This window comes from Lepidochelys kempii, chromosome 11 (genome assembly GCF_965140265.1).
Source record: "Lepidochelys kempii isolate rLepKem1 chromosome 11, rLepKem1.hap2, whole genome shotgun sequence".
NCBI lineage: Eukaryota > Metazoa > Chordata > Testudines > Cheloniidae > Lepidochelys > Lepidochelys kempii.
In genome coordinates, this window is record NC_133266.1 from 5561087 (window position 1) to 5574763 (window position 13677).

The 13677-nt window shown below is 42.5% G+C and overlaps 1 protein-coding gene across 2 annotated transcripts in view; it reads right to left on the minus strand.

The window, feature by feature from the left end:
- Positions 1 to 4530: 4530 nt before the first annotated feature.
- Positions 4531 to 13677, minus strand: part of GYPC (glycophorin C (Gerbich blood group)) — a 41231-nt gene continuing 32084 nt past the window's right edge. For both annotated transcript variants that reach the window (XM_073305026.1, XM_073305025.1), the window contains one exon: positions 4531 to 9064. In XM_073305026.1, the coding sequence (XP_073161127.1) occupies positions 8868 to 9064 (197 nt within the window). In that variant the 3' untranslated portion in view covers positions 4531 to 8867. The remainder of the gene's footprint in view (positions 9065 to 13677) is intronic.

Below are 13677 nucleotides of genomic sequence, written 5' to 3' on the forward strand. Positions count from 1 at the left end.
AGTTGATTAGTAGCTTTGTTGACTAAAAACATAATAGTCTACCTTAATATAAGTATCAGAGATAGCCATGAAGTAGAGGCATATATCAGTGAACTCTGATTGTTCTATGATCGTCTTTGTCAGGTTAAAGTAGGTTTGAATTGCAAACATTTATTTAAATACCACTTTAAACCCTTGCCGGCAGATATATATTCTTGAAACAAAAAAGAACAATGAAAGAAAACACTAAAATGTCCTGAGTGCTGAGTCGTTATAAAGGTTTATCCTTTGTTTTAGTGTATTCTTACTGAGATATATAAGGACTATAATTCACTTCCCCAAGAATAATAAACACAATGGGTGAAATTCTGCCCAGGGACGGATCCCTCTGGGACTTCACTAGAAACACCCCCAGAGAATGATGATTCCCCATTTACAATTATTTTTTGCAATCTATCCGCTAAACTAGTTTTTAGTCCATTTAATGTGGGCTACAATAATTTTGTATAGTGCTATTTTTTAAAATCAGAATGCCATATGGGATGAGGGCAAATGCGTGGCAGAAGTCAAAGTATATTATGTCATCAAAGTTACCTTCATCAATAAAACTTGTAATGTTATCAAAACACAGGATTATTTGCTTGACAAGACTTTTTTTTCCCATAAAACCATCTTGACTGGCATTAATTATGCTACACTTTTAATTCTTTACTGATTGCATCCCATATCAGCATTTTGCCTATGATTGGTGTCATGCTAACCAGCCTATAGTTACCAAGTCATCCTCTTTACTCCTTCTAAATATTGGCATAACATTAACTTTTTCCAGTCTTATTGAACTTCCTGAGTGTTCCCAGAGTTTCTTGGCCAATTCTGTTAATTGTCTTGGGTGCAAGTTACTTGGTCCTGCCGATTTTTAAAAATATTTAATTTGAGTAGTTGCTGGTTAACATCCTCCCTAGATATTAATGGAATAGAAAGTATTTCCCTATCACTATAAGACATGAATATATCATTCTGCTTCTTTTCAAATACGGAACAGAAATATAATAGGAATAGTTCTTCCTTTTCTCCATCATGATTGACACTCTTACTGTCCTTAACTAGTATTGGACCTACAGCATTGTTTGGATTTCATTTGCTCCTAATATGATTAAAGAATTATTTTTCATTGTCCCTAACCCTACTGGCCATAGATTTTTTTTCATTGATACCTTTAGCTTTTCTTATCAATTGTCTGGGTTTCCTGTCAATTTGTAGTCATTGCTCTCAGCTTCCCATGGTTTCCATCCATGCAAATTAATATTGAAGTCAACGGGAACCTGGAAGAGTTGCAGGACTGGGCCCTTAACTCTCGTTTTTAATACGATAACAATTCCCGCTTACGGTCTGCAACGCGCTCTGTTGGAAACACACAGCACTAATGAAATCTTATTGCTGTGGGTGAAAGGTGATGGGTTCAGGCTAACTGAACACAGAGCTGCTTATTCCCGTGGGCTAGCTGGGATTCACATAGCTGTGTGTAAACCCACTTCGCTAGATTTTCCTGCAGGTAAATAAATTGAATGTCTATTTTCAGTGACTGAGCTCTCCTGTGAGGGGGGATATAGGCTTAGGAGTGCATTTTGGTACATATGGTTCTGCATATATACCTAGTTCAGCTCGGAGGGCTTGTCTTCATGGCAATTATCAGCTCGTTATTGCCCTCAAGTTATTCCACCTGCACTAGACTAGCGCGAGGGAGTTACCACATTGGGAAACAACGCTGAAAACAGGTGGAGGGCTTGGATTAGTGGCACAGAGTGATTGGACTGGCAACTGATGAGTAGTTGTAAATCAAGATGCTGCATTCCCACCTCATCAGCGGCAGCACTCAAGGGGCAATCCATCCTGCCGGATGGGCCAGCTAGCTCCGGTTTAAAGCACCATTTAACTCAAGCTAGAGGTTTGTGTGTGTGGACAGGAGTTGGTTAAGGGGCAAAACTTGAGTTATAACTTGAGCTAACAATGCAGTGACAACAAAACCTTAGATACTATGGTGATAAGTCCTAGCACCAGCCCTGAAGAAAGACAGAAAGGTGATTTGTCATCCTTTGTTTTATAAGACTTTGACATTATTGAGCAAGATCCTCAGCACGTGTAAATGAACGCAAGTCTACAGAAGTCATTGGAGCAATGCTGATTTACACCCGCTGAGGATCTGGGCCCTTAGTTATTTATTTATTCTTTGCAGTTTGTTTTGAAGGAGGGGGAGGTGTGTTGGGAAAAAATATAATATTTGTGCCAGCCATTCAAGACTATCTAGGCAATGTTTGCCTACATGTTCCGCGGTCATGCATTTAGTTAACACTCCAGAGGTCAAGGCTTCTGAATGAAGAAAGCTTCATAAGGTTGGACGTTCATCTGCTTCCTCGTTGATCTCATTCAGCAGTCTGGGATATGCACAGGTATCTTGGATGCTTGGTACCAGCAAGAAGACAATAGGCCATATCCCTGGCTTGGTACAGTCGATATAGAGAGAGCTCCTTCTTGGCTGGTTCCCCCTCCATTTTAAAATCTATTTTAACCACTGGTAAATTCAGAGGAACTCCACTAAGTCAGTGGAGACCCTGAAGTTAATGGAGTTCCAAGCTGTGTAAATCAGGAGTGAGTGAGAGCAAATGTGGCCAGATGTTTCTGTATGTTGCCATAAAAATACACAGCCTAATCGAGAGTGGCAGGCTGCAGGGTTGGTCCCAGAAACGCTTGCAGATATACCATTAAAACAGAGCTAAATTGCACAAAAATCAAATTTAGGGTCTGTAATGAAAGATGAAAAGATCTAAGCAGCAGCAGGTTTTCTTTTTCTAATGTGAATGGCAGGGTGGCATTTAAGCTATGACTGATCTCTAGCTTTTGGCAAGCTTGCGGTTTTTGCTCACTATGATAAAAAATATAGCTAATAGGATAAGTGTGATTAAGTGACTCTGACAAGCAATTCGCAGTTATCTCACATGGAGAAGCACAAGCAGGATCCAGTAAGCATTATTTCTGAATCTACAATACGAAGGCTTTCCAGCTTTGTTTATGCCACAGACCAAGTTCTGCTCTGGTTACTCTGGTGTAATCCCAAAGTAACTGTTGAAATTGGTAGAATAATTGTGGATTTAAATGTATAGATTTTTGAGGCCAGAATAATAGAATATCAGGGTTGGAAGGGACCTCAGGAGGTCATCTAGCCCAGCCCCCGGCTCAAAGCAGGACCAACCCCAACTAAATCATCCCAGCTAGGGCTTTGTCAACCCGGGCCTTAAAAAAAACCTCCTAAGGAAGGAGATTCCACCACCTTCTTAGGTAATGCATTCCAGTGCTCCACCACCCTCGTAGTGAAAAAGTATTTCCTAATATCCAACCTAGACCTCCCGCACTGTAACTTGAGACCACTACTCCTTGTTCTGTCAAGGAGGGACTGTTTTTCATCTAGTCTAACCTCCTGTATAACACAAGCCATAGAACCTCAAGACTATGCAAGAACCCAACAACTTTGTCACTGAACCCATAACATTACACCCTAAGCCCATCTGGAACATAGGAATTGCCATACTGTCTCTGAGTTGTCTGGTCCAGTGTCCTGTATCCAGCGTGGCCAGCACCACAGACCAGTTTGGTCCTAAGTATAATTTGCCATGTTTACTTGAAACTAGATAAAGCAGTGAAGAAAATGCCTGAAAGGTGGCCCAATAACACAATGGTGCCCTTCTACACAGGAGGCTGGTTACAATGGAAATTGGGTAGGGATAAATAGACACAACAGTGCCATTCAGTCATTTTATGAGTCAAAACAGGTTAGAGATGAAGCTCTTCCTTTGTCTGTCCTGAGGCAGCTCTGCCGTCTTTTAGTACTGCAGCTATTAAGACCTGGATTCTGGAACCTTTTGTGAGTCTTCCAGCTCCCAGGTACTGGACAGAAAAGCATCACAGGCATTGTCCCTGGTTGGAGACAGTTTGCTTTGCATTCTACTCCTAATGATTTTGCCTCAGAAGGCATCTGTGGGCTTGCGTGTCTATTTGGCCAGATTGACAATACTGTCCCTGAAGTCAATAGAATTGCATGGGGCAGGAGATCTGGCAGAAATTGACCAACTGCCTAGAAAGAGAATGGGATGCATGCTTCTCGGTTGTTACTCCCTCACCTTCACTGATGAAAGTGGGCCAAGGTGCTGGGAACACTAACTATGTAACGAAAGGGTAGGGCACAGCTTCAGTGCCGAAATGCTGGCAGATGGTCCCACATTGGCACCGATAGTGGTTGGCATCTGGGAATGCTTAGGTAAGCATTCCCATCAACAGCGGAAGGCAGGGCCGCTACTGGGACTGAATGGGCCAAATTCTGTTCTCAGTAGCACCGGTGTAACACCACCGCTGGTAATGGGGTTACACCATTATAGCTAAGCACCTATAATGTTTGCACAGCCCTAGACTAAACATTAGCATAAGCTCAGGCGTTGGTACCATGTAAATCCAGTAGAGCAACAGGTGTCCACGTAACTCACTTTAATCTAGACTTGAGGATGGATTTTGAAAATGGCTTTATTTTTCTTCACAAACAACACAGTGTTTCAATGAGACATGTTTAAATCTCCAGGGCCAACAATCTAAAGCCCACTGACATCAACAGGAATCTTTCCAGACACGTTTTTCTAATTAAGTTATCAGCCTCGTTTCTTAACACTAGCGATTATCTTATTTTTAAAAAGCCTTAATGCAACCACAACGGCATCAGTTTGAAAAATAGTGAATAGTTGAGGATTTGATACAAAGTTTCAAAGGCACTGAAAATCCGACTGGTGCTTTGGAACAGGGGCATTATGTACAAAGTAGTCCCTGGTGGACCAATGGCTGTCGGTTATTACAGAGCACTATACCAGGAGCATCTGTACCAGATTAGAGCTGGGCATGAAATGGCTTTCCTATCCTGTGGAAATTTTTGAGATTTCTAAAAATTTCCCATTCTGCACTGGGATGAAACCAAGACTGTTTTTTGATTGTTTTGTTTTAATTTTTTTTTTTTTGGTGGGAGGGTGGAACCCAGAAGAAAGAGAGCTAGATTACCCTGCCCCAGAATAGCCTAGTGGCTTAGTCACTCAGCTCAGGTGTGTGAGACTCAGAACTGTGCTCTGACTGATTTGGAGTAAGGACTTGGACCCAGGTGAATTCAAGCAGCAGAATATTCTGGAGTGTTTCTGGTTTTGGACCAGAAACTCTATCCTGGACCCGAGAAAACTTCCTAACAAAAGTTTTTTGTCAAAATCAACCCTTTCCCACAAAAAGTTTGTTTTGACAAAGTGGCATTTTATGACAGAAAACAGTTTTGTCAAAAAATTACCACCCAGCTCTGTACCAAATGTATAGTTGGCATTCGCTCATACAAAATGTGTCCTATTTCCTGAGTTGGTGGCTACAGAGTAATGGGAGTGAGTAACTAACTGAAAACCATTTTAGTGCTGTTTTAAAAAATCTATCAGCTCTTTTTGATCCAAAGTTACAGCCACCCGCCGAGGCACCTCTGTATTGCAAACTGTGTTCTGTTTAGCACAGCATGGGGCTTACAGAGAGGGGAGTTTTGCAAATTAGCCCAAAAAGTTATGAGAATTTTGGAATGCACTGATTTAAGGCCAAACTGATTGAAGACAGTGGGAGTATTGTGTGGGTAGAGGATGAGCGATTGGGCCTTTAGAGCTCTGCCAGTCTCATGATACTGTTAAATGTTGCTCTTTCTTTACAAAGCAATCTTTGATTCCTACAAAGTCAAACACAAAAACCCCTCAGATCCCTGCTCTGCTCTCTGTTCTGGGTGCGTGAGTCAAAGCCTCTGAACTTGAAAAAAAAAACAGTGAAAAAACAACAACTGAAAACATAACTAGCACCAAAGTTACTTTTCTAAAATATTCTAAAAGGCTCATTGGTGATGGGTAGATGATGTAGTTATTGTACACTTGGATTGTTCATCTGGCTGCATGAATATGGGGAAAATGGCATACAGAAATGAAGTAACCTACTAAGGAGGGCCATAGCCAAAGACAGTAGTTGCAGTCATTTCAGATTTGGGGTCCTAAATAGTCACATACTGAGCCAGATTCCCAACTGATGTAAATCAGTATAACTCCATTGAAGCCAATTTACACCACTCCTTTATGACTAACAGTTACCTGATGGCCATCAGCCTCACAACTGGAGATGACTCTCAGGCTTGTTTGGCTTGGTCCATCCACCCCCATAACAAATAAAAACACAGCCTGGTGTACCTTGTGCAGCTGTTCAGTATCCCATGGTTCCTTAGTAGCTTAGTAACAATCCCAAGCCTTGAAAAACTATTTGTTCCTTGCAACCTCAATGGACCTCCCACCACCGCTTCATTTCTGCTGTGTGTCCATCCAGAAGATGGCTGCTCAGATGAGAATTTACTACAGTTCCAGTCAGCCACTAGAAAGGCTTCAAACAAACCTTTATTGAATAAGTTCTTCTTCGCAGCCACAGCTAGTGGCTGATGTGGGCTGGATTGATGCAAGATAGAAATAAGGGGCTATACGGTTGACTCAGGAAGTTTACTTTAAGGAAAAGGCTTAATAGGGCCTGGCCCACTAGGCCTCCTGGAAGGTTTTTTGGGGGGCGGGGTTCCCTGGTCTCATGTATGACACGGGATGTAGTTCAAGTTGTTCCTCTCACCTCACACAATGTAGGGAATGTCTACGTTGTTTCCAGACTGGGTTCCTGGGCCTATCCAGGGCATAAGCTTATGTATTTTTTTAGGTCTATGAAGAATTTAACTTCAGAGTAGATACATGAATTCTGCACATTCAAGAAGAGGATGCCCCTTTCCTCCCCACCCAGCTCCTTTTCTGGCAATCCAGGCACAGAAGTGTACACCCGCTACTAAGGTTAATCAGTTTCCTCTGCCCAAAACAATCATACAAGTTTATTCCTATTTCAAAAGCGGTCGTGAAAGGATTAAAATGGTAAAGCGAATATAAAAATCAAGTATATGACACCATAACATTTGACTTGTGTATGTGCTGGACTATTGGATTTTCTCATCGTGTGGGCTGATGTATGTGATATGGCTGTACAATGGTCTGTGGATTTTGGTCCCAAGCTTTTCGTAAGTTGGCATGGTTTTGATTTTCTTTGGTTAAAAGCATACAGCAAAGATTCAACATTAGCCAACATTCAATCTTTAGGACTCTCCTACTGCAAAGTCCTGCTCCCGTAGGCACTGAGTGGCCTTGAGGACATAATTAAAGAGACAAAACTATCCCCTTCCTTCACCAAATCTACTTGATTCCTCAAGTAGTTTTTCCTGGAGATCTGGTCTCCCTCTAGTGGTTGTATGGCCAACGCTGGTGTATTAAGCTGGGCTCTAGGAGCCAGTCTGGCTCCCAGTGTCATAAAATGAAGATCTTTGGAGAAGATGAAGCCACCAAGTTGTGAAAGCACAACTGTAGACGTCTAACCCTATAATATTTTTTTAAACAGGAAAAACATAGAAAACTATTGATTTAAAACAGGGTAGTTGATCGAAGGCACATTTTATTATTTATTATTCCCCACCCCCTCCTTTTGGATAGTTAAGGGCATAAACCTAGCTGGTGATAAACAGGTGCAGAGGACAATTAATCCTATTTCCAGGACTACCTGTTGGCTTCTGTGAGACAGAGGGCTTGCTGGAGTGAATAAACTCATCACAGTGAATTCTTATGTGATGAACAGGAGATTTCATTTTACATATCACGTCCATTTTATTTTTTTAAAGAGCCAATGCTCAATGGAATTTTTTGTATCTGAGGCTGCCTGAAAACCAAGATATATTTAAAAGCTGGGAGGGGCACAAAAGAGAGAAAGATCAATACGACAGAATGGGATTCAAATGGACAAACTGCTCCAAGGTAGCATTACAGGTACATTTCTAGCTGTTATTTATGTCCGCATTCTGACTCCATTCTCCCAAATGTCAGCAGGTTTTTGAAAGAATTCTCCAATGTGAAATAAACAAATAAACACCAGGGCCAGAGTTCTCATTCCAAATCTAGTAGTGGAGAGCATTTGTTTCAGAAGGTCTGCACTAGCCAATAACTATTGACCTACCTATGTATGCAGGAAAGGAGCCTAATAGCTATTTGGGATCATTTTCTTAAGTCTAGTGGTTATTACCTACTATATACTGTAAATTCTAACACTTTCCAATCCTCAAGTCACCATGCAGAGCTAGCTAAAAATAAAAATACTTCGCTCTTAAATGTTCCATATTTTTCCTATAGGGTTTGTGTGTGTCATGTCCTTGATTTAAAAACAAAGTGCGGGGTGGTGGGGAAGGAAGAGGGACAGAAAGGGAAAAAATCACACCTGGCAAAGTGCACATTTAAGGGAGGGGGGAGAATTCTGGACTATAGACCAATTTTTGTTCCACTAACCCCAGCTTTTATCTGGTTTAACACTTTTTCTATTACCACTAAAAAATGCATTTTCAGGTCGTTCTGTATAATATCGATGTAGGAGGCATCATTAACGCTAAGAGGATGTCTTCCATTGGCATCTGCTATTTTGACCAAATGTCAAGGTCTGACATTTGATTTCATTATCTGGTATCAGTTGATCGTTCAGACTGAGATTTTGTTTCTTCTGATCTGATATTGAATTCAACTGTGACCAGCTTTGTGGCTAATAAAATCAACAGCCAGGTATCTGGTGTTCTGTTCTTCATGGGAAGCGGGGGGGAGTAGCATTTCAATTAGGATGCTTGCCTCTATCCTTGCAATATCCATATCTCAGTGCTTTCGTTGATGTAGTGTTTCTGACTGATTCCCTTGGGGAAAGAAGCACTCAGACAGTCTCAGTGTGGATTCCCTTTGCGCTCAGATGAAATATTCCTTTTTGCTCTCATCCACAGCCTCCTGGAGAGCCGGGTCATTTTTCAGAGCAGCATCTGCACTTTCGGCAAATTCAGTTCCCTTTGCTTCATTCGTGTGGTAGGTGCCCTTGTGCTTGTACATGTATCTGAGCATCACGATCAACAGGCAAATTAGGACAATAACCACCGCTGCAATGACACCTAGCAGGGAAGAACCATTTGAATTGTTTAGTGAGCGATAACATATAGCCTACATTTTACCCTGGGGCATAATGGAACCGGGGGTATTCAGTAGGGGGCAAGTATATGGATAATACATCATAATACACTCAGACACAGCAGGGATGGGGGGGGGGTCTATATAAATATCTTGATAAACAGAATTTCAGCAATCCAGGCCTGAGTAAAAGGACTGCAGAAATCTATGCAAAAATTCAGACTGCTTCGAAATGAATTGGTTGATATTCAGTACTTAGAAACAAATTCATCCCAAATTGAGAAGAAACAAGACAATCCAAAGGGAAAAAATGTGTGAGCTGGTTAGCACCCCGGTGCTAATTCAACTTACTTCCAGGTGATTCTGATCGTGCACCATGCTGAATGCTCTCAACTCCCTGTGACTTCAGGAGGAATTGAAGGCATGGAATGTTTCTAAGGTGGCACCCCGCATGGGGTAGGAACAGACCCCTTGATGTCCTTACATTGTTCTGTATTTACCAGCTTCCACATCCCTGTGCTCTAATTAAACAAAGACAGTTTCTAGTGACTGGTGAAGAGACGCCGGAGATGAATGAGGAATCCTGTGTAGATGCTTGCTCCCCCAGGACTAGCTAATAGCTTGCAATGCCTCTATCAGACCAGAAACTCTACTTCCTAAAGGCATGCTGAACGTGCATGTGAAAAGGCCCTGCACAGAACCTGTACCATTGCAGTTCCTGCTGCAGGAGTATGAAGCCAAGCCATGGGGAATTCTGCATGCCTTGGCGCTTCAGAGCTCTTCCCTGTGCTGTCTCTTTCTGCAGCAAAGAGCCAGGAAGGAGATGCTGGGGAGGGAGGGGTAGCTCAGTGGTTTGAGCATTGGCCTGCTTAAACTCAGGGTGGTGAGTTCAATCCTGGAGGGGGCCATTTAGGGATCTGGTGCAAAAACTGGGGATTGGTCCTGATTTGATCAGGGGGTTAGACTAGATGACCTCCTGAGGTCCCTTCTAACCCTGATATTCTATGATTCTAAGCAGTACTGCCAACCCCAAGCATTCATAAGTCGGCTCTCTCCTGAAATAATGAGACTGGCTTCAAAGTCATGTTTTTTTTAACATAATGTATTTGGGCTTTTTATTTGCCTTTTGGGTGTTGAGCCTTTGGTCTGCACTCAGGTCACAGATTAAACTTTTCCCTGCAACCAGGATGGCTAGAAACTTACTTTGTTCTATAATGATGGCCAAGATTATCCTGTGTTCACATGACTCCAGGGGCTGGGGCTTTAAGGAATATGCTAAATATTACAAAAGTCATAACAAAACCATGAGAGTTGGCAGTACTAAGGCATAAGCATGCTTAGCCGGTCTATGAATGATGCAGACCCACTGGGCAAATCCCAAGCACAAAGGATGACGCCAATGTGACTCCGGGTCTGTCCCACGTTCTGGATCCAAGGCAAGGGGCAGGAATTGGCCTCTCCTGACTTCTGTGCTCATCACCCCATGCAAAGTCCATTTTTAACCGTATTTAGACTGTGTATGCAATGTATGAGCTGTATGAAATCTGTAATAACACACACGAGAAAAGTCTGTCCCACTAGACAAGCAATCAGGTCATGTCTACACAGAGACTTAATGTGTGGCAAGCCAGGGAGGAAATCTGCCACTCGCTAAGTGCCTGTCTTGGTCCTGCTACCATGGAGTAAAAGTTTCATAGTGCTCTTTGACGTACTGCAGCAGTATGTCAAACAGCAATGTGTCAAAGCGCACTAGGGGACTTTTAGTGTGTGGTAGCTGCCACTTAGTACACGGCAAGCGAGTCTGCTGTAGATTTATACCCTGACTTGCCACACACTGAGTCTCCAAGTAGCCCTTAGATAAGGATATGAGCAGCATTGATTGTCTTAACTCAGAGGGGGGGAAAGACCCGGTCATACTTACAAATTTTATTTAAGCTAATGTTAAAATATTTTATAATACGTAGGTTGAGAAGAGTGTCTGTACATCTGGGTATAGTGCTTAGATTATCCACAGATACAACGTTTGTTTTAAAAGTCATATGATACATATGATAGTGCATAATACCAAAATAGCAAAAGGGTGGATGGACTTTACAAGGATATCTCTTCGTTGCAGAGTGAGCCTGAGCTCACTTGTAGGGACATGAGAATGGGGGTGAGTAATACGAGAATATTGGCATGAATGGTGAGGGGAGAATTTTGGCAACTCTTCCAGGATTAAGGCAGGAGACCATTTTATTTGTACCTAATTATGTTAACTAGTTCCTCCAGCTTTTATGATGACTGAAGTTACTGCTCTGAAAGAGAATTGCTCATGTAAAGAAGTGGCGGTTACAATAATAATGTGATTCCACAGAGGCTTTATCAATTTTTTTAGGACTACATTGGTATCCCTTGACACAATGAGCTTTAATAGGCTTTAGATATGGCACAGTATTAATAAGCCTAAGACAAAGCACCATTCAATTTCCCTTCCACTGATTCACAGGAAGCTGAAATTAAAGTTACAGGAGCTAGAATCTGAGGGAAATACATCAGAACCTCACTAATTTGCACTAATGATTGGGATACCCCTGGTGCATTACTGAAATGAGCGAGTTAGCAGGGAAGTGAACAAACACAAAGAAAATCAAAAGACTAGGATAATACATTTCTCCATGTACAGTGCTTTGCTCATTTAATCCGACAACTGTAGTTAGTTTAAATGTATGAGGGCGTGAATAGAACTCGAGGAAATGTGTTGCTGTATGTTTGTAAAAATAATGGGCCACATCAGCAGCTGCTATAAATTGGAAGAGCACTAATCAATGAAGCTACCCTGATTTACACCAGCAATGAGCTGGCTCAATGAGGTAAGAGTTCACTAGCGTGCCCGAGTATTCGTTCTTTGAGCTGTGGGCGAGTGTCCTCATTTGTGGGTCACTAAGGTCTGTAACTCAACATAGAGTCAATTTCTGAGGTTCTGCCATGATCTGGAATCTAGACACAGATGGATGTGGAAGGTAATAGATTTCAGAGTAGCAGCCGTGTTAGTCTGTATCCGCAAAAAGCACCCGAGTACTTGTGGCACCTTAGAGACTAACAAATTTATTTGAGCAGAAGCTTTCGTGAGCTACAGCTCACTTCATCAGATATTCAGGGTGACTCCAGTCAGTGACTGGGGATCTCAATCCTTATGGCTTAAGGTTTCCCCCTCTTGAAACCCAAAGCAGCTCCTCCGGCCCCCCAAAACCGCTCCTCTCTGAGCCTTCAGCATGCCTGGTCCTCATTAGGCCCCCTGCATTTTACTGCTCCCCAGTCACTTACTGCAGGAAGCGCCATCCGTGGGGTGCAGTACATCCCACGGCTACAACCAGTTGTCACATAGTCCCCGGGCAATGCTCTGGAACTGCTCCCTACGAAGCCAGATCTGCTTTGGGTTTCAAAAGGGGGAAACCTTAAGCCATAAGAATTGAGATCCCCAGTCACTGACTGGAGTCACCCTGAATATCCCATGAGGTGAGCTGTAGCTCACGAAAGCTTCTGCTGAAATAAATTTGCGAGTCTCTAAGGTGCCACAAGTCCTCCTTTTCTTTTTGAAGGTAATAAAGTCGTTCTCTTCGGAGACGAGAGGGAAATGGTTTCTAGTGGCCATACATATCCCTTCCAGATGCACCGTGAGGTATGTGAAAGACAGATACCAGTCAGGGGAAGGCTAAACATCACCCTTTTCACCTCCTTCTCCGCTTCCCAGGGCTGGATTTTGGGGTACAGGTGAGCTGTGCTGGAGTGCAAGCAATGAATTACCAGCTCAGTGGCATCATCCCACTCCAAGACTGGAAATTCTGCAGACATATTATGCCAAAGCGAATACAAAGCCAGAAAGGACCTTTGTGATTATCTAGTCTGACCTCCTGTATAACGCAGGCCAGAGAACTGCCCCAAAATAATCCCTAGAGCAGATCTTTTAGAAAAAACATCTCCTCTTGATTTAAAAATTGTCAGTGATGGAGAACCCACCATGACCCTTGGTAAATTGTTCCAATGGTTAATTACCTTCACTGGTAAAAATATACATTTATTGCTAGTCTGAGTTTATCTAGCTATAGAAAAGCGAGGTGTTATCATTACCATTAACATCTGGACAGCCCCTGTGCATCGAAACCCTAACATCCAGGCAGACCCTGGAATATTTTATTCCCTCCGGGAAAGCATGGCCATATATTTAAAATTCCCCCTAATTCTGCACCTGAAACGTGACCTCTGTAACAAATGATGCACGGGCAATGGCAGGTGAAGTAACTGCAGGTGCAAATGTTGGATTTAAGTGTCCTGATTCTGTTCTCATGCCAGTCTCACACACAGTGTAACTCCATTCACCTCTTCCAGTCACTCCTGCTTCCCCCGGCATAAATGAGATCAGAATCAGGCCTCAGGCCATTAGATGTCTAAATTCTATCACTTTTCTCCTCAGTTGGCCATGGGTAAAAAATTAGAGGCTGGGTTGAAGCTTCTTGGAAGATTTAACCCTTCTAGTCGGTGACTCTATAGAACATAGTAACACTCTGTCTCCTGAGAAGGAGCGAGAGAGAGAGAGTGCGCTAATTCAGCAATGTAT